At 41.1% G+C, this 20,360-nt stretch overlaps 1 protein-coding gene across 5 annotated transcripts in view; it reads left to right on the top strand.

Moving 5' to 3' along the window:
* Nucleotides 1–20,360, top strand: part of RHBDD1 (rhomboid domain containing 1) — a 116,915-nt gene that overhangs the window by 50,090 nt on the left and 46,465 nt on the right. For all 5 annotated transcript variants that reach the window (XR_012373970.1, XM_025890629.2, XM_073877837.1 and 2 more), the window contains 3 exons: nucleotides 10,966–11,054; nucleotides 12,901–12,957; nucleotides 19,649–19,792. Coding sequence is in view for 4 of the 5 variants with exons in the window: in XM_025890629.2 (XP_025746414.1) it covers nucleotides 10,966–11,054; nucleotides 12,901–12,957; nucleotides 19,649–19,792 (290 nt within the window). In the remaining variant the exon portion in view is untranslated. The remainder of the gene's footprint in view (nucleotides 1–10,965; nucleotides 11,055–12,900; nucleotides 12,958–19,648; nucleotides 19,793–20,360) is intronic.

Genomic DNA, 20,360 nt, shown 5'->3' with positions numbered 1-20,360 from the left:
CTGTTTCTTTGACTGTGGCAGTGCTCTCAGATGAGCTCATGTGGGTCTCATGGCTTCCACAGATGTTCAGCCAGCAGCTTGCATCGCGTACACAGTCTCCTCTCCTAGGCTCTTTTTAGAACTGTGTTGCTAGTGGGACTGTGCTGCTGTACCTTCTAGGCGTCCCAACAAAGCTGCTGTGGGAGCCATCTGTGATAGCAATGGTACGCCCAGGTCTCTGAGTCAGACAGTAGGTGAGGCATCCAGAGTCAGAATTTTGATTCAGTCCAGATTTAACCACGAGTAGAATTTGATTTTTCTGAAATTGTAGGCTAACTTTAGGATCCAGTTTTGTTTCCCAGTCTTTGTGTTGGATCTATGGATTTGGGGATTACCTTAACTCTTTACTGTTGTCATCTTTGGCCATGTGTATATGATTTTCTTGGATATGTGGGTACACTTGATGAATTACCAGGTTTTTATAAGTCCAAAGAACTTGTAAATCTTTTGAAGTAAGCTCACACGCTTCCTTGCATGAATTTCTGAAATTATACTTACTCTCTTGCAGCATTAGAGTAGAATATATTACGACCAACTTACCAAGAAGGGAAACAGAGGTCACTTCAATGGGGTAATTTGCAGGGTAGGGAGTGTTGCCTATACTCAAAATGTTGTTCTTATTGGCCTGTTATGGCAGCTGTACTCTCACCATGAGAATTTGAACTTTGGCTTAAGATCAGGAGACCTCAACACATTAAAATTGCCTAGGGAATTAACAAAACCAGAAAATGAACAAAATGACGTCAGGGTCCTACTTCTAAAGCAGTTTTGAAGAATTTCTGGGGGTGGAGTCCAAGGAGCTGTAACTTTTAAAACCTCTTTAGGAGATTCTCATGTCCAGCCAGGGCTGAGAAACAGTGGATCTAGACTCCCTGCTGGCAAGGGCAGCCCATCTACTTGTGTTACGGTGGCTAGAAAGAACGTGTAAAAGTCATTTCTGTGGTTCACAGCTGAGATCATTTCCTGCCTCCCTTTCTTCCTTGTGTGTCCCTGTGATGACCCCTGTTAGTCGAGGTCACTTACGCCAGTCTCTTCCTGCAGTTTCAGAGAGCCCTGCTAGTGAAGGGCCATGGGATTCCCAGGTATCCACGCTGCTTCTGCAAACCCTTCCATAAGGCTGAGCTCACAGGAACATCTATTTGCTTCATAACAGTAGCACATGTTAAAATCAGGCTATAAACAATCCAACTTCTCTTTCATTTTATATTTACTTTCTGGAGGTGATGTGCAAATAATCATTCATGTGGTATCCAGAAATATTTTTGTCTATAGTAATAGCAGATGGCAGAGCATTTTTCACGTGCCAAGTTGCATTCACTCTACCACAGTGCAATGTGGAAGTGATCATGGCCTCTTTCAAATATTCTAACTCCCCATGTGCCTTTCAGTCGGTGGGAAGTTTTCTTGCATATCAGTTCAATATGTTGTAGATTTACTTGGAATCCTTGGAATTTGTGCATAGTGTAGTCACATGGGAAGTACTTTGAAAAGAAATATTTTTGAGGCCTAATGAGTAAAGGTCATCAATTCAACAAACATTTAATAAGCATTTACTGTGTGCTAAGCCAGTGGTTTTCCACTGGGATAGGTGGCTTAGTCGCCAGGAAGGAGTTTGGAAATTTACTGGGTTGTGTTTTGTTATAATGATTAGCGGGGGTGCTACTGGCATTTGGTACAGAGGGGCCAGAGGTCCTAACTGCCCTACACTGTGCGGGACAGTCCCCTACAAAAATGATCCTCCGTAACTCCCCTGCCCCCACATCTGTCAAGAGAACATTAATGTAGGTGAACAAGCTGTTTATGATTATCCAAGCCTAAAACCTAATTGTGCTTTTCATATAAACACAAGATTTGTGTTTTGCTTTTTGTTTTGTTTTTTGTTTTTCTTGGCATGGATTTAATATACAGTGACTTTCCCAGGAAAATTGTAAATTGAATTGTAAATGTAACTTAAGGGAAAATTATACATTGCTCTTTTTGGAATCAAAAGTTATTTTCCCCCACATAAAATCATGTCACTGATGGAACCCTGCATGTGGTCTTTGAGTCACAGAAAGCCCATCTGTATCTGCCTGCATTTATTATTCTCACCTTCATGCAGATTCCGTACATCAGGGCAAGCAAAGGACCATTTTCTGTGTCTTCTGGTGGTGGTATGTGTAAAATCGTTCCTATTATTTCATTGTATCACTTGTGAAAATTTTTCCTTATATTACAGCCAGGGCATTATGTTGAGCTGAAACTGTGTTTGTGTATGTGTCTATGTTTTAAAAAGTATGTATTTGTTTGTAAATTCCATTTCAAGAAAACAGGGAGCATTATAAACTGCTGGGGCTTAAGGGGGCATTGGCTATGATAGGGTTGAGAGCCATTAGATTATGCGGCAGGGTGACGGCAGATAAATCAGCAGGCAAGGAAAGACCTGTATGCTAGGCAAATGCAGAGGATACTTTGCAGGAGCCAGAGGAGCAGCCCCTACCCTGTCCTGTGGGAACACACTGGCCAGGAGTGTGATTAGGGAGGCCGTTTTGCTAGGGCTTAGCTGGGTGAAGTGGAGGGCAAAGGGAATATTACTAACCAAGTCAAGAAGGGCGAAAGCAATGGCTCAAGCTTGGGGTGTGGTAGGGCTGGGGGTTGGCAGTAGAGAATGGGGCCTAGGAGGCAGACAGAGGCACATGGAAGATGCAATAAGCCTCGCTTGTATTTTATTCTAGAAACACTGGGGAGCTACCAAGAGGCTTATGGATCGGGAGGAGGCTTGCTTGTTAGAGAGAATGCTTGTCACAGTGGTGAACCTGAACCCGGCTGGAGCAGGGCATGGGGGACTGAGCCAGGGAGAGGCCTGAGCTGAGGCAGTGGCTGCTGGGAGAGCCAGTGAAGGTGCACATTGGTCCTGAAGCTGTGTCAGACCCAGGATTCAGTCCCAGGTGGTCTAACTCCAGTTCCGTGTTCTGAAACACTTGCCTGGATTACCCGAGGGCCTAGGGTGCATGTGGGATGGTGCAGAGCAGATGGAGAGACTTTTGGCATGTGATAGCTACTGAACAGTGAATATGGGAAATGAGGGGCAGGGAGGTCTAGGATGTGTCTGGTCATGTGAAGTGTCTGGCAGGGAAAGGAACACAAACCTCCCTTCTGGAATTGCATTGACTCTTTCACGTCCGTGCCCCAATTAAGTGTGTGTGTTGGGGAGGGGATGGTTGCTCATTTATTTCGCGTGTAAAATAAAACTTACCTGTTGCTTTCAGTTTATTTGGCACACCTTTCATTTCGTTTTGGAAATCTGAGTAACCACAACAGACTTTTAAGAAACTTAGTAATACTGCCGAACTCCAGATTTCATCTGGAGTGCTATTTAAAAACACTTGCCCGTGCCAAATGAGGGAAAGCATTCTTCATGATTTACCCTAACAACAACAAAAATATTTAGATTTATCCACCACACTGATGAGAGTAATACTGTTTTTTCTGTGCCCTTTATATTTGAAAAATAATAATGCAGTTACTAAAACACTATTATAAGAAGTTTGGAAAATAGGGGGATGTTACTCCCCGCCACACACACACATTATCTGTTGCTGTTTTAATGTATTTCCTTTAAATCTTATTTTTAGAGGCTCCTGGGTGACTCAGTGGGTTAAGCGTCTGCCTTCAGCTCAGGCCATGATCCCGGGGTCCTGGAATCGAGTCCCATATCAGGCTCCCTGCTCAGCAGGAAGCCTGCTTCTCCCTCTTTCTCTGCCTGTCACTCACCCTGCTTGTGCTCTCTTTCTCTGTCAAATGAATAAACTTAAAAAAAATCCTTTAAAAAGTAATCTTATTTTTTAGGTATATGTATATTTATATGTGTATAATGTGTTTTATGTTATATACATAAAGACATATTATAGTCGTAGTATATACAGATAGTCCAGAAATCCAATAAAGTGAGATATGAGAGCAATATTTTGAACCATCCTTCCCCTCAGTTTCTAACTTAGTACCCAGCTACCTACTGAAGATGATACTAGGTGCCTTTACTTAGTTGTCTTGCAGGTATCTCTCCCTAAACACAACAAACACAACACTGAGCCTTGAATTCTCTGCACCTGGCCCTCTTCTCTTCCCAGTCTCCCCCATCCCAGTAATGGGTTCCACTGTCCATCTTGTTGCACAGGCCAGCGGCCTAGATTTCTCCCCTTCCCACACCCCCCACATGGAGTCCTTCTGCAAGTTCTTTTCTCTCTGCTGCCAGAATACACTACGCCCCACTCACTTCTCTCCACCTCTGCTGTGACTACCTCCTTTCAGCTGCCATCATTCTCCATCTGAGCTACATTAGCCTGCTTACTGGTCTGTTCCACTGGCCATTCTTGCCTCTCTAGAGTCTGCTCTCCCCGCGGATGGAACAGAGCACTTTTAAAAATTCTCCCATTTAAAATTCTTCTACAGCCTCCCACTGTACTTAGGAAACAACCCAAATTCGTCCCCATGGCACATAAGGCCTATAGGGTCTGGCTCTTGCCCATATTTCCAAATTCATCTCAGGCCGTAGGATGTCCTTATGCTACCTCACTATGCTCCAGTCACCTGAAAGACACCAGGTTCTTCCCAGCCTCACAGCTTTTCCCTGCAGGAAGCCCCCCTCCACCCCACCTCGGGGCATGCAAGCTCCAAATGCTATGGGTGTTACTTTATTTTTTTTTTATTTTATATATTTATTTGAGAGAGAGTGAGCGAGCACAGGCAGGGGGAGGAGCAGAGGGAGAAGGAGAAGCAGACTCCCTGATGAGCAGGGAGACCAATGTGGGGCTCGATCCCAGGACCCTGAGATCATGACCTGAGCCGAAGGCAGACGCTTAACCGACTGAGCCACCTAGGCATCCCTTACGGATGTCACTTTAAATGCCACTTAAGGAGCCATCCCAGACCACTCTAGGAAAAGTAGACTCACTTCCTTATACTTAGCACAATTTGCAGTTAGAGAGAGAGTGTGTGTGTGTGTGTTGTGTGTATATGTGTGCGTGCACACACACACATGCTTTCACCAGATTGTAAGCTCCATGAGGCAGTGACCATGTTTGTCTTATTTATGCAGTAACCAGTCAGTAAATATTTGATGAATGAATGAATGCTACCTTCTTGAACCAGCTCATGAAATTCTCTTGCTGCGGGGTGAGGGGCATGGAATTGAGAGGCAAGGAATGGCTAGGCATCATCTATTCTCTTGGAGGCTCTTTTGTAAAAGAGGCTTTTTCTGCCTTTGCAATACCCTTGTTTTTCTCCAGATCATGTTTGTCTGGGACTCAAGTAAATGTCAGTGGTCAGCTCCCAGCCCTAGGCTGGAGGTTGGTGCCATGTTTAATAAATCAACATGGATATTAGAGGTTGCATGGCCAATATTTCAGTGCCTCCCTTGAGAGGGAATATAATATTGGAAGGGGGATAGTTTTTACTTCTGCAGCCAAAGGTGGCAGGAGGGGGGTGTGCCAGGGAATGTGGTAAAGAGAAAGAACATATAGACCAAGTCTCTCCCACATTGCCATTGCCAAAGACACATATGGCATAGCGGTTGGAGAAAGCATCCAGGACAGAAACCAGACAATTTAAGAACAGTTTATGTTGGGAAGAAGGAATCCTATCAAGGTCTTTCCTAGTGGCATGAATGTTCAAAGTCTGAAAACTTCTTGTCACATCTTGTTGTAATGCCAGTTTATTAAGACCATTTATTAAGATCCCTAAACAATGCAGAACTTCTGATCAGTGCAGTCCCTGCATGGTATTAACTGCTTTTACAGGGGGAAATTATGGGACATATGATATGATAGACCACTTCTAGCTGGCTGCCTCTTCCCTTACCTTGTTCTCTTGCCTTGTCTAACCCTGTGTCTCCATCAAGCTGTGTCCTTAATGAGGTCATTTGCTCTGCATACACCATGAGATTATGTCTCAGAGTCATACATTTTTGCTTTTTGAGCTATGCCTGAGATGGCAGCTTCTTCAGTTGTGGAAAGAATTTGCCATTTAGGAGAGGAGGACCTTTATAGCTTGTCACAGCTTTCAATCAAAGCTTTAGCTTTTGATTCTTTAACAGTGGCACATGGGAGCAGGAACATTTTGCATAACCACTTAGCTCAACCTTCCAAGTCGCCTCTGAAAGGAGTGAGGAGCAGTTTATGCCGGCATGATAGGAAAGAACACTCTGTACTAGTGTTAATAATATCTGCGTATAGTTTGCATAACTAAAATCCACAATCGTCTTCTTTCCAGCCTTATTGAAATATATTTGACATGTAACACACAATAATATCTATAATGTCTTCATCTTAGTTTTGCTTCAGAATTACTTTTCTACCATCCCTGTCCCTTATAAGTAATGTGTACCAACATTGATTTGATTTTAACTTTCCATTTTTTTTCTTTCCCTACAAACACGAATTGAGCCCCCATTCTGTGTCCGTGCTACATCTCTGGAGGTCCAGAGAACAGAAAATAATGGCTGAAGGTTTTTCAGAGTTGTAGAAAAATATGAGACCTCAGATGGAAAAAGCATGGTGAATCTCAAGGAGGGTAAATAAAATACAACTGGAGTGACTGTGGCATAATGACAGTGTACCCAAAATAAATAGAAAATCTTAAAAGCCAAGAGAAAAGACAGATGAAGGACTGTGCAGCTTACATTTCTTAGCTGGAGCCGTTGATCCTATGCTTATCATTCGAATAGGAGGCTGAAATAAAGACCTTTTCAGTCATACAGAGAATGGCAGAATTTTTTACCCTCAGACTTGAACTGGGAGAATGACTAACAGGCAGACTTTTGCAGGAAGGAAATTGAATCCAGGAGTAAGTAACACTATTACAGAGCAGTGGTGCCTCAGAGAGATTGGGCTCATTAATAACCATCTAAACAAAATGGCTGCCTCTGTCTTAGGATTTGAGGACAAACAAGATGTTTTCCCAACTGAGTGTATAAGTACTTAGACTTGGCACTGCGGTTTGGAATTCTTGTGTTTGTGATGAATGATTTTCACTTCAGGCAAGGGTCTGGAATTCAAGCCATCCATGAACATCTTAAAATTATAGGCGACATATTTTGTGCATGTGTAATTTTTCTGCAGACAGGATCTGTGGCTTTCATCAGACACAGGGGCTTAGAACCTGAGCAAGCTTAAGAACCACTGGATCAAGATATTGTCCCCTATTGAAATGAAATTACATTGGTACCTGCCCCGAAGTTGAGAAATGATGATCTGAATTTGAATATAGGACCTTTGCAGCACTCTTGAGACCCCAAATGATATTTCTTCTCCCTGTAGTCCATCCATGCAGTGCACAACCTATATGACTGTACATGGCCGTGATGTGTCTTACCAGTCACAGTAAAAGTTTGATTATAGCCTTAGGATTTCTGAAGGGAGTCAGTATTGAGCTATCAGAAGAAATAAAGCTTCTAAGTGACCACTTTTGGGATGTAATCATAGGTTTAGTGCTACTGTTTTGTTAATGGAGAGCATGTTTGGTGTAACACATTGTCTAGGTATGTGGGTTGGGGAGGGTGTTGTGTTTAATCACTCTCTCTCCTGATGAGATTTGATACTAAAACAACTATTAATGGGTGACCTTGCATAACTTGTGTTTTTATAATACAACTGTAGTGTATTCTAGAAGTGTGCATTTTATATGTAATTTTAATTCCACTTCTCCACTCCTTCGGTAGTTACTTGTTGAGTGCTAGTGTCAGGCTGTTTACCACACAAGTAAGGTCATGGGTATAGGGTTGAATATGGTGGTGCTGTCCCTGAGGATTACTTCGAATTAGGATGGAGGGTGGCAGGCCATCACCAAAACCTCAGTCCCGGCCTAAGACCCAGTCAGGTCCAGAGAAAGCCGTGTTCCTGAGAGCCTGCTGCATGGGGATCAGCCCGCGGGTCTAACTCTGAACAGCAGCACGCATGCTTGGAGGATAGCAGTGGGCTGTCCCGGACTGCACAATTAGGTTATAACTCAACCATGGGCTTCCTCGGACAGCACAAACATCAAAACGTTTGCTTTATGTGTAGAGTGATGATCATAATAACACAATCTGCTTCTGAAGCTGTTAACGGTCTTCCTCCAAAGCCCAGGCAGGGGCCTCCTTGTGGCTCTGCAGCACCTCCAGGCAGGGATGAAGCACCCTAGCGCTGGATGGGGGCTCCCTGTCCTGCTGGGAAGGAGACAGTCTCCAGTTCCATTTCTTCTCTCAGGACACAGGTGTCTCTTATAGGGCCGAGGAGGTGGTTTGTCAAATGCTTACCAAAGGCATGGAGAAAGTTGATATGCCTCTTAAAATGGGCCTGGATTTCCATCTTCATTGGCAGCATCTCCCTTTCTTTGTGTGTCATGTTGAGAAATTCTTAGTTTGAGTTGATCAGATCATAATCTCTTCTTATTTCAAAAGAAAAACACCCGTATAGAGCTTAAATGTAGGGATAAGGACAGCTAGGGTTTTGAGATGGGGCTTATGTGAAAATTTGGAATGTTGGGTGATAATGTAGTCTGGTCTCTGGCCAGCCAGCTTTCCATCCCTAGTTATTCACAGTTATATTAGGACAATTAGATTCTAACTCAAACTTCTGCAAACTCATTTAGATAAGAAATTCATTTTACTGTACTGTACTCTAAATTGTAAATGAGGCTCAGGACTGATTGTTTAATAGGTTGGGGTTTTAAATTGAAATTTTCTCCCATGTTATTTTATGTCTATATGATTTACCATAAAGATTGGTTTAAAAAGTTTAAAAATGTTGATGCCGTTTTGTTCTTTTCAGTTAAATTGAGGTTACTATTTTTAAAAAATTGATTCTGGCTTCTTCTTTGTATCCCTCAAACTACCACTTTCTTTGCCATTCCTAGCACTATTTGAAGAGTTTTATGTAGCCTAAAAATAGAGTAAAATAAGCACAATTTTATATTTTTTGGAAAAGCGAAAGAAAAGCATAGTTCATGCTATTCTTCCCTGAAAAATGGGAGCCCCAAGCATCTGATCCCATGTTTTTATTATCAGGTTACACATACTTTGAGGTAAATCTGTGTGATGAAAGTAATAGCTCTCTTGAAGGAATGACTGTGTGCATGAAGTGTGCATGTGCATATGCATGCAAGCACACATGCTGTCACTTGCCATGTGTGTGGACATTTGCAAGAGCTTGTTTGAGCAATGGTGGGTTTGAATTGGCTGATGGAATGAACAGCAGTGCCTTCCTGTCCGTAGAAGGCTGCCTCTCATCTTTTCTCTGAAGTGTTCCATTGTGTGTTCTTTTCCTGGAAGCCAACAGGTCTTTTTGCTAGCTCCATGACGGGGAGAATGACTTGTAGCTGTCTTGCTTGTTTTTCTCCAGGGTCTTTGCTGCAGGGAGAGGGGAAGTGTGTTGGCTCTGATTTTAGGTCTCCTGGCGGGGCAAGTGGGGGTAGGGGACCGAACATCAGCCCCTGAGCTCCATCACTGCCGTGGCTCCGTGTGTGCTCTGAGTTGAAGATGTAATGGGTTTAGCTTGCCTTGTGGTCCTGGGACACTCGGATCACTCATTTAACTCACATTCGAGTGTCTGTCCCGTGCCAGGCACAGCCCAAGGAGTATGCAACATATGAGTGAAAACCACAAAATTCTCTGTACTCCTGGAGCTTACATCAGCTCCTTAATAACTTTCGGTTGCCCCCACTTCTGGAGTGAGGGTCATTTCTCCAAGCTGTGGAAGTATTCATGCACTTGACCTTTTTTGTTTTTGCTTTTAGCTCCTAATGTAGCATAACAGATGAGTAAGAAGACATCGTTGCTGCCCTCAGGGAATTTGTAAGAGAGAGACAGACATGCCAGCGTGTAAATGCGTCACGACCCAGCAGGCTGAATACAGGCTATGGGAGATGCAGAGGCAATGACTGGGGGAAGGTGGAAGGAAAGAGGGACATGATCTTTGTGACAGGGGTGCCTGCCATTCAGCCCAGCCTTGTGGTCACCTGTGAGCATATGACAGTCTGGCAGTGGGCCGAGGAGATGGGCTTAGGGGGCCAGGAGGGTGGAGGAGAGGGATGAGCAAGGCCGAGTGCCCAGAGGCCACAACTGTAAGCACATGGGTCACTGAGTGTCCCCGGTTGGTGGTGACATGACATCCGCACTGTTCTAGAACAGCTGATGGCCGTGTGGGATGCACTGAGAGCAAGAGGTGGGGGCAGGGGGACGGCAAGGTATTTCTTTCATTTATTCTTTTACTCATTCAACAAAGATTTAGCTGGGGCTTGCCTTGAATTTATAAGCTTGAATTGCCAAGCTTAGATGCTACTTTAAGAGGAATGGAGCCAATTTAATGCCCTAACTCATCTTTCAAGCTAGAAGTTTACAGTTTTGTTTCTTTTTGCTGAGTGACCAAAAGGTACCTACGAAGACAACTTCAGGGGGACAGGTGTGGACATTCTAGTCTCTCTCCTCTGCTGGGTTTCTCCTGCTCTTTGCCTCACTCAGTCAGCGGTGAATAAAATCAGCAATCTGCTCTACTGCTCTACTACACGGATAGCTAGTGGGCCTCACAGTGGCTGGACAAGTCAAGATGTAATTCAGAGAAAACTGGTTTCATTTATGTTTTGAGATAAGAGCCACAGAGAAAAACTGGAAGAAACAGAATGGGTTGTCTTGACCAAACACTTCCATTGCTCTGGAAGGAACCAGCCCACTTCTCTTGGTCAAGGAAGGATACTGCATCTTAAACACGTGGTGGTTGTTACTCATTGTACCTTTTTTTTTTAAGGTAGGAAATGTTCTTTGGATAGCATTAAATGTTGTGCAGCATAAAGGACGTGATATGGAACAAAGCTTGCAGACTGTGACAAATTGACATGCCCCAGAGTAATGAGAAGACAGAATGTATCTACTCAGAGGCAGAACAAATACTCACAAAGGGTCTCCTTCTCTCCTAGGACTTCCTTTGCTGGGCATCTGGCTGGGATTCTTGTTGGACTAATGTACACTCACGGGCCTCTGAAGAAAATCATGAAAAAATGTGCAGGTACAGAACAAAACACCTTTGGCCTGACAACAGGCTGGAAGTTCATCTTAATTTTAATGGAAACCGAGGCAACCCCCGCTTTCCCTGTGGTTCCGCTTAGGAATTCCCTAATAGACTCTTTTTTTAAACCAAGAGGCAAAACAGCTGGTGCAGTTCCTCACACTGCTCCAAAGAAAAGGCGGCAAACCCAAATTGTAAACCTGAAGCTTTCTTAAGAGACAAATAGCAGTATGTTTACCTTCAGCAGTAACGGTACTCATAGAAAATTGCGATTTTCTTGAAAATACAGAGAACTAAAGTGGGTTTAAAATAATGCATTCTTCTGTAGTATTCCATGAATTAATATATGTGCAAGGCAGAGTTAAAAAAGAAAAACAAATCTGTACTGAAGTGCAAGGCTAGTATTTGAAAGAAGTCAGAAGGACCGTTAGGTTCTCGGCAGGCAAGATGAATATTCATGCATGGCCAGAGCAAGTCTACTATTGCTTGAACCGTGTCTCCTTTTAAAAGTCTTGTTGTTGGTTGTTTTGTTTTGTTTGGCTTTTTTCCCTGTCAAATTGATGCTCAGTGAAAATACTTTATTTTATTTAGAAATATATGAATTTTTTAGCCCTCTTAATTTAAAATGCTATACTGGCTTTGACTTATAGGAAAACTATTTTGCAAACACTTGTTTTATAGACCATATGAGTTCCAATATTTCATCTTTTATTCATGGGAAATCTTCTGAGACTATTTTACCTTTCCTTGAACCATAAATAATTTGTTTTCACAGTTTGTGCCGATGACTGGTATTCTTGAGAACCATATAATATTCATGATATTAGAAAGCTTTCCAGGCACTGTGCTGCCGTCTTTATTAGTGGGTTATGTTCACTTTCAGATGATTTTTATAGGCTGTATTGCATCTAAACACATTCCCATTTTCCTACATTTGCTTATTACTGTGTTTTCAATGTGTGTGCTTGGAGGAGGCAATGGGAACTGCATTTATTGAAAATGTCCAGTTCCATTATATTTTTGATACAACTTAATTATGGAAATCTAGTAATGAGCTTTGTTGCCCAAATGCTCTCAGTACGAATAAAGGAAAAGAAATGATTCTTGGAGTTTAATGTTTTCTTTCATTTTCTATTTGTGTCTGAAGTTGAAGTGGTTTGTAAAGCCTTCTGCAGACATTTTACAGAATTTAGGGGAGTATTTTGATTTTAAAGAAGATTTCCCCCACAATTGTACCATTTACACTCTTAGCTTTCCTTCTTAAAACCTTGCCTGCCTTCTGTGGAGACTTACTTTTTACATCGTGTCATTTTCAAAGTAATCCAATAGAAAATTGGACATGAAAAATTGGAACAAACACTCAGTGCTATTTACAAATAGCCTGAAATCTCTCTGCCTTTTTTTTTTTTTTTCCGGGGAAGCCTGAGAAAGTTCTAGAGTGACCTGAGAATTGAGGTGACACAGGAAGCTGTGGAAAAGAGCCAAGTGTATGATGCTGTTGTCTGACGGCTCCTGGAGAAAAGCAGCATTATACGGTGGTTTCCAGGGGCCAGGGATATGGGGATCTAATGTACAGTATAGTGACTCCAGTTAATGATATGGTCTTGCATGCTTGAAATCTACTGAGAGTAGATCTTATGTTTACGCACGCACAATATGGTAACTATGTAAGGTAATAGGTGTATTAACTTGATTGTTGTGTGTACATCAAATCATCATGAGATATACTTTTTAAGAATTCATGTTACACAACCTGAATACATGCAGTTTTCTATTAGTCAGACCTCAAAGCTGGGGTGGTGGAGTCCTTAGGGCTATAATTAAAATGTTTGTTTCCTTCATTTAGGCATTTTTTCCTCCAGTATGCATTATTACGGACATCAGTACCACTTTAATAGTTCAGGTAAGCCCTTTATTTCATTTAATACATTTTATGTTCAAAAATCATAGTGTTTGCCACCATCGAGCTGCTGAAGGGTGATACCAGCTTACGCTGCTGTAGAGTCGTCTGCATATATGTACTTGTGCCCCTAACATGCCTGAAAGCTGGTTGGAGCCAGACCCCAGGGAGCCTATTTGGGTGAACTGGTAGAGAAGGCCAGGGAAGGAGGTAACTCTGGCCTGAAAATATTGTGTGATTGGTATGAGGTTTCTCAAACATGGTAAGATTTAGACTAGACCCCGGTCCCTTGATTCTCAGTCTGCAAGTCCAGACTGCCTGCTGAGTGTTAGAAGTCAGTTTTTGATCTACGATTCTCCACATTCCACCCCACCTACACATTCAGGAAGAATCACGCCTAACCTCCGAGGCTAAGATGGGCATTCCTCTAATAGTTAATACCATGTGACTTAAAGAAGAGAATATATTTTTTCTAGATGTCTTTGCAAATATGCAGAAGGGACTTCCTGTTCAAGCATCTGCCCTGTTTTAGACAAAGGCCCTTACATTCCATGCTGGGGAGGCTGCCCTGCAGTTCCCGGGGCCAGTTCCAGCAGACAGGTGTTAGAGAAGCCTTAGGCTATGGAAGTCTGTGTGTCTTTTATAGTCATTCCATTGGAGAACCGTTTGATCCCTCTAGCGCTTGTTTTTAAGTCCCTTAAGGTGGGTCTAAAGTAACTTTTATTCTAGGGTTAATTCTGTGCTGCTATAGAGGTGTCACTTTTCTGGAATCACTCCTAAATGGGCTCTCGGTTCTGGTTGGTTGAAAAGCGAAGGTCTCCCAGCCCCACCCAAGCTCCTAGAATTGTTCAGCTCATAGCTCTTTGTCATTCTTTGTCTGGTCCCGTGGCATTTCACTCACACATGTGTGGCTTAATAATTCAGCAACATCTCCAGGCAACCACTGCCGATTTCTGAAGGCCTTTCTGTACACTTAGTTTTCTCCTTTGCTATTCTCTGCCCTGCAAATTTCAGCTCTGCTCTACCAGTCTGTTGCATCTGCTGTGTCCCCTGTCCCTATACCACAGTCTAGAAAGTACCTCCATGCTCCTTTGCCTTTCTCTTCAACATTCAAAATCTTGTATTGCCTGTTAGACAATGTCTGAAAATATTTGTTTCATATATGTTCTCCAATTTTCTAGCTGATTATGGTGGAAGGGCTAGTTCAGTTCCAGTTACTCCTTCTGGCAGAGGTAGAAGTCTAGTTCTGCAGTATTAGCAGTGCTCAGCCTGAGAGGGAGGAGTAGGGTTGCAGTTAGTACAGGTTATTCAGAGGAAGTGGAGGGCAGGGTCTTGAATGAATAAGTAGAAGTTAAGGAAAGCAATGGGGAGGAAAGGGCTTTTCAGGCTTTTATTAAAAGGCCTATTTGAGATTATCCAGAATGTGCTGGAGTGCTACTGAAGGATTTAATCAGTGGAGTAATACTATTGGAGTTACATTCAAGCTCTGTTTTTGATGTAGTTATAAAGGCTTGGATCATGATTATCAATCCTGGCTATATATATGAATCACCTGAGGATTTTTTTTTTTTAAATATATCCATGCCTTGGAATTCATCCCAAACCAATTAAATGAGAATGAGGATAGAGACAGGAACTTGGACTTTTTTTCCCCAAAGCTTCCCAGGTGATTTTAATGATATCAAGAACAGAGGCCTAGATGATGGGGTTTACCTAGACTTGGGGGCCACAGAAGTGAATACTGTTGATGCCCAAGAAAAGCCTCACTTCTGAGACTTTTGTCTCTGCCAATTTGAATGATTAAAACCCTAGAAATGTGGTCTTGGTGCAGGAGAGGAATGGTTTTGGACAACGGCAGCTCAGCTAAAGAGAAGGGTGATGATTAGTTATAGACTTAAGCTGATAAATATACTCATTTGGAAGAGTGTCCATTCCTTTTGGTTGGTGGTCCTGGACACCAAGCTTACACTGACATAAGTATAAGAGCTTTATTGGCCTATGTGACTAGGAAGAGGTGAGTTGGACAGGAAGACCATATTGGTTCTCTCTCCCATTCTGATTTCTCACTTCTTATTGACTTGATTTTTTCCACTTCACAGGGAACATGGCCCCTAACACCTGGAAGTTGGTAGAGGATAAAGGGCTTTTCGCCTGGTTGATTTATTAAATCCCCGAAAGTAACAGAAATGTTCCTCTGGACAAAGAGAAAAAGAACATACCTGTGCACAGGCATGCCTTAAACTATTGTAGATTCTCTAGTCCTAACATCTTATGTGACAACAGGGAACCTGAAGTTTGGAAATGTTAAGTCATTTGGCTAACGTCATACAAATAGTGATAAAACAGGGACCAAAAATGCAACTCACTGATTCCTAGCCTCTGCTTTTTCTATATTACAGGGATAGGAGATGGCCATTCTCCTGATTTATCCTTACAAAATAGGACAGTTCCCCTTACTGTCTTTTCTTTCCTTTTTTTTTTTTTTTGCATTTATTAAAAAAAAAGGAAAAAGGGAAACATCTTTTCCTCCTTCATATGGAAGAGGCATAAACCTAGCAGACACAGACCATAGAATTAAAGGCAAAAAATAAAAGCCTCTTTTGCCTTTCTCTCTTCTCCCCTGTAAGATTACCATATTTATATTCCTTGCTCTGAAGTGACTGGATTTCTTCAAAAGCAGAGCTACATAAGACCAGGTGGCCATGCTAATGTTCACCTAGGGAACTTGTATAAGAGCATATATATCTCTTACAAGTAATGATTTATTCTTAATATGGCCGTGCTTAGCTGGAAGAGTCTTTATAGGTCAAAGAACCTCATGAATGTTTAAAAAGCTGTTACCAATTTTTCTAATCTTGGTGGTGTTTCTTGATCTCTTTTGCCATGAAATCCTGGTATGTGTATAAGGAACAGATGGAGTAGTTAATAGAATAATGATAACCAGAATTTCTTTTACTACGGAGCCAAAGTATATAGCTACAAAAGAATATTAAACTGCTGTTCATTGAAGGATATAATTTAAACTTACTTATCCTAAGTGTTTGATTGTTGGGTTTTTCCAACCCTGTTTTTTATGAAGATTTAAAAATATCTGATTGGGCCAGAGGAACAGCTGAAGAAAATTTTTTGTCCTAGGAGACCTTCTCTCATTATAATAGATATTGATAGGAGTTTTGATCTTCTTGATGATTTATGACTGATGATATAGAACTTTTAACCACACTAGTCTTTTTGACTTAACACGCTGAAGCTTTCCCTCCCCCCCCATGTTTTGTCTGACAAGTACCAAATTAGATTTTATAATATTCAGATGTTTAGAGTTGTAGACCTTGTTTCATTAAGGCCATGCTGGGTTGTTTTTTAAATAAGAAATAACATGAAGAAAGTTTTTCTATGTCAAGAAAATATTGCCTCAAATTGTAGCGAATTTACCTGGCAGTTGAAACTCTATAGATGTATGCAGTATTTCTTGTATCTGTATAGACAGGTATTCAGAGCTTTGGGGTTATTTTGGGTTTTGAGTGAGCTGAACATTTTTGAGGGTAGATAGGTAGAAGTGCTGCTTAGACCCTTCTATAACAGAATAACTTTCCACAGGGGTTTGAAAGTGGTGATTGGCACTCTTAGGGAATTAGGCAGTCTCTCTGTTCAGGGATTGCTGAAGCATACCATGGTGTTCAGCGACTTTTCCATAAGTATTCTATTATGTTTTGGAATGGTTGCCCCTTTCTTTTGTTCTTTGTGAAGTAGACATATTGATTGTATTTTAACCATTTGCCCTTATAATAAAGGTTTTTCATTGTTGCTGTTTTGATGGGAAATCTAGAAAGCAATATTTGTAACAGTGCCACAGTCTTCTTTACTCTCAGGATACAAACTTGCTGGGGGTGGGTGTTCCCCAACATAGCAGTGGAAGCTAACTTTTTTTTTCATAGGTCTGTTGAGTAGAGACCAATTTGAGGAAGGTTGTTGATTTTTAAATTGGAATCCAGATCCAACTTCAGTCCTACACTAGTGTGAGGATTTGGGAAATTTACTTATATCCTTCACCTGTTACAAATATCATGATGTTAATATTCTGATATGGGAAACAGTAGAGAGAATATGGAAGTTGGGTTATTGGAGGTATTTAGTAAATTCCCACTAATTTTTACTACTTTAGGAGCAAGGCTTGTCAGAATGAGTCCCCAAAATCCTGAACAATTTTATTTAATGTTTATTTAAATCACTAACTTTGTGACTTTCAAGGACATTGTAAAATATTACCAAGAAAGAAGAGTGTTGTAATAATCAGTAAGAATGGGCAAGGGCTCTGAATAGACTGCTGTCCAAAGAAAGATGTACAAATGACCAATAAACCCATGAAAAGATGCTCAATATCATTAGTCATCCAAACCATAATGAGATACCACTTACACCTACTAGGATAGCTATAATTACAAAGACAGATAGTAAATGGAGAAATCTGAACCCATTAACATAGCTTTGTGGAAATGTAAAATGGTACAACTTTGGAAAACATTTTGGCAGTTCCAAATGGTTAAACATAGACGTTCCATATGACCCAGGAATCCCACTCTTGGGTATGGACCCAAGAGAAATGAAAACATATGTCCATATAAAAACTTGTCCATGAAGGTTTATAGCGGCATTATTCACAAGAGTCCTAAGGTGGAAATAACTCAAATGTCTATAAATTGATGGATGCTATATAATCATGCAATGGAATATTATTTGGCCACAAAAAGGAGTGAGGTACTGAATCATGCTACAACATGGACGAACCTTGAAAATGTTATGTAAAATGAAATAAGCCAGACACAAAACACCACATGTTCTATGATTCCATTTATATAATTGTCCAGAATAGGCATAACTATAGAGACAGAAAATAGATTAGTGGTTACTTACGGCTAGGAGGGATGGGGGGTGATAGCTAACGGGTATGGTTTTCTTTTGGGGGGTGATGAAAATGTTCTAACATTGATTGTGGTGATGGCAGAACTCTATGAATATATACTAAAAGCCATTGAACTATACACTTAAAATTGATGGATTATATAGTATGTCAATTATGTCTCATTAAGGCTGCTATAAAAACATAACCAATAGACACATATAACATGACAGATATTTACTGTAAATGTGTATAGTTACATTAGATTATCAGCTGAAACTGGATCAGTGTGTTTTATTATCATTTCATTGTTTATATGAAAATACTTTTGGAGTACCTGAAAATTCTTATGGGAAAGAGTTTAACTGTTTCCTTTTCAATCTTGCATTTTATTTATAACCAGCACAAAAGTAAACTTTAAAATAGCCTCAGGACGGGCACCTGGGTGGCTCAGTTGGTTAAGCGGCTGCCTTCAGCTCAGGTCATGATCCCAGAGTCCTGGGATTGAGCCCCACCTCTGGCTCCCTGCTCAGTGGAGAGCCTGCTTTTCCCTCTCCCTCTGCCTGCCACTCTGCCTACTTATGCCATCTCTCTGTCAAATAAATAAATAAATAAATAATCTTTAAAAAAATAAAATAGCCTCAGGACCAATTATCAAATATTCTGAATATCAAATCTTACTTAACCAGATTCTGCCCTACACTGTTCCTCTTTTTGGTCTTATTGTGTGTGTGTGTGTGTTTTTTTCCTGTAGTCTTAAAGCAATAAGAAATTGAGACTCACGTGTGTACTCTGTTGATGATATGGAGACCTATGACACATGACTCAAAATAAAGGGTAGGAATGTTCATCAACAAAACACATTTATTAAATATTTGAAAACTCATCCCCAAAAGGTATGATAATGGAAGAAAAGAAGGAATAAAGCTAAACAGACCCTTACTTCTCTCTCATTACACCAGAATTAGATTGGTAATCTTTTGGGGGAAACAATTCTCTTCTAAACAAATTACATAAAAGTGGGCAATTAAAGAAGATGTAAGGAGTAAACTCAAACCAACTTAAAAAGATTGATGGAAACACCTTGCAAAAGTGAACTCTGCTCTGTAATTGACCTTCATTAATTCGATATGTAAGTCTGATACTTAAAGCATTATTTAATGAGCAGGTTGTTTCTTCTCTCATTTTATCTAGCAACCAATTTCTTGAAAGTGCTATTAATAGAAACTATGTTCTTTGACATAAAATTATAATTATAGAGACATCGCTTTGTATATCTCAATGTAGTTATTACTGTCCAAAGTATCACACCCAGCACAGAAGTCCTGCAGTATCTGCATCAAATGTTAGTCTGCCTTTCATTGTATGGAACCACCAGACAGGAAGGCTTGATCAACTATTATTTCAACCACTCCCTTGACCCTAGTCAGGACTTTACAGAAAATACTCCAAGTAGTGTATAGCTCTAAACTGCAAGAATCCACTCCAGATGAAAATAGCTCACACCAGACACTCTCCAGTACCCCTCAGACCTTCTAAATTAATATCTTCTTCCTCTTCAGCTCATAAGGACTCACGCATGTCCAGTCCCATGCTGGGCACTGTTGGTACAACAGTGATAAGACTGTCATTGCCCACGGTCATGGAGGAATTCTCCATTTGTCATCTTTTCTTACTTTGATTATTACTGTACTCAGAATGATGGCATAGATCATTTTATTGTGTTTGCTTACAAATGGGAAGAATGGAAAGAACAGTACACAGCCGTGCTTTATGACATTTTCCCTGTGCCTGTAGGCTACTCCAGGTATCCGGAATATTACCCATATGGCCAGCCAGGTTACTCTGAAGACATATCCAGGAACTATGATGCATACACAGCAGGACTGAGTGAGGAGGAACAGCTAGAGAGAGCATTAAGAGCCAGCCTCTGGGACCGAGGTAGGAATTTTGTGCCCTTCACGTATTTTAAAGCATACCTCACATGGTGAGATGGTCTGAAAAAGGACTATTTGTAGCAAATTAAACTTAAAAAAGTTTATAAAAAGGATATGTAGATGAAAAAAAATGTGTGCAGATTGTGATTACAAAGAATGGGGTGTGATGCCATATTCCCAGCAACCTAAGCTAATAAGGTGCCAGACTATGTATGTATTATTAAAGTTGTTCTTTTTATAGGCCCACTGCGCTCCTCAGTGCCTTTGTATTAAAGTTAAGAAACTTAAAAAAAAAAAAAAATCTTAGGTGCATGAAAAAAGGAGTTTACTTTGGACTTCATATCTACAAAGCAGGCTGTATGTCACTGTATATATCAAAGTGTTGCCCGCAAACCTTCCCCGAAGTCACATGGACAGCTTGGTATGAATTCAGACTTAGGGTTCTACTCCAGACCTACTGAACCGATCTCTTCGGGGGCAGAGCCTAGGAATTTGTATTTTCAACAGGCCTTCCAGAAGATTCTTTTATTGACTGATATATGAAAACCACTGTATTTATCGTGCCATCTTTG

This window comes from Callorhinus ursinus, unplaced genomic scaffold, assembly GCF_003265705.2.
Source record: "Callorhinus ursinus isolate GAN/ISIS: 27379988/994484 unplaced genomic scaffold, GSC_fseal_2.0 scaffold2, whole genome shotgun sequence".
Lineage (NCBI taxonomy): Eukaryota > Metazoa > Chordata > Mammalia > Carnivora > Otariidae > Callorhinus > Callorhinus ursinus.
Note: the sequence above shows the minus strand (reverse complement) of the source record. Positions and strands in the feature narration are given on the sequence as shown.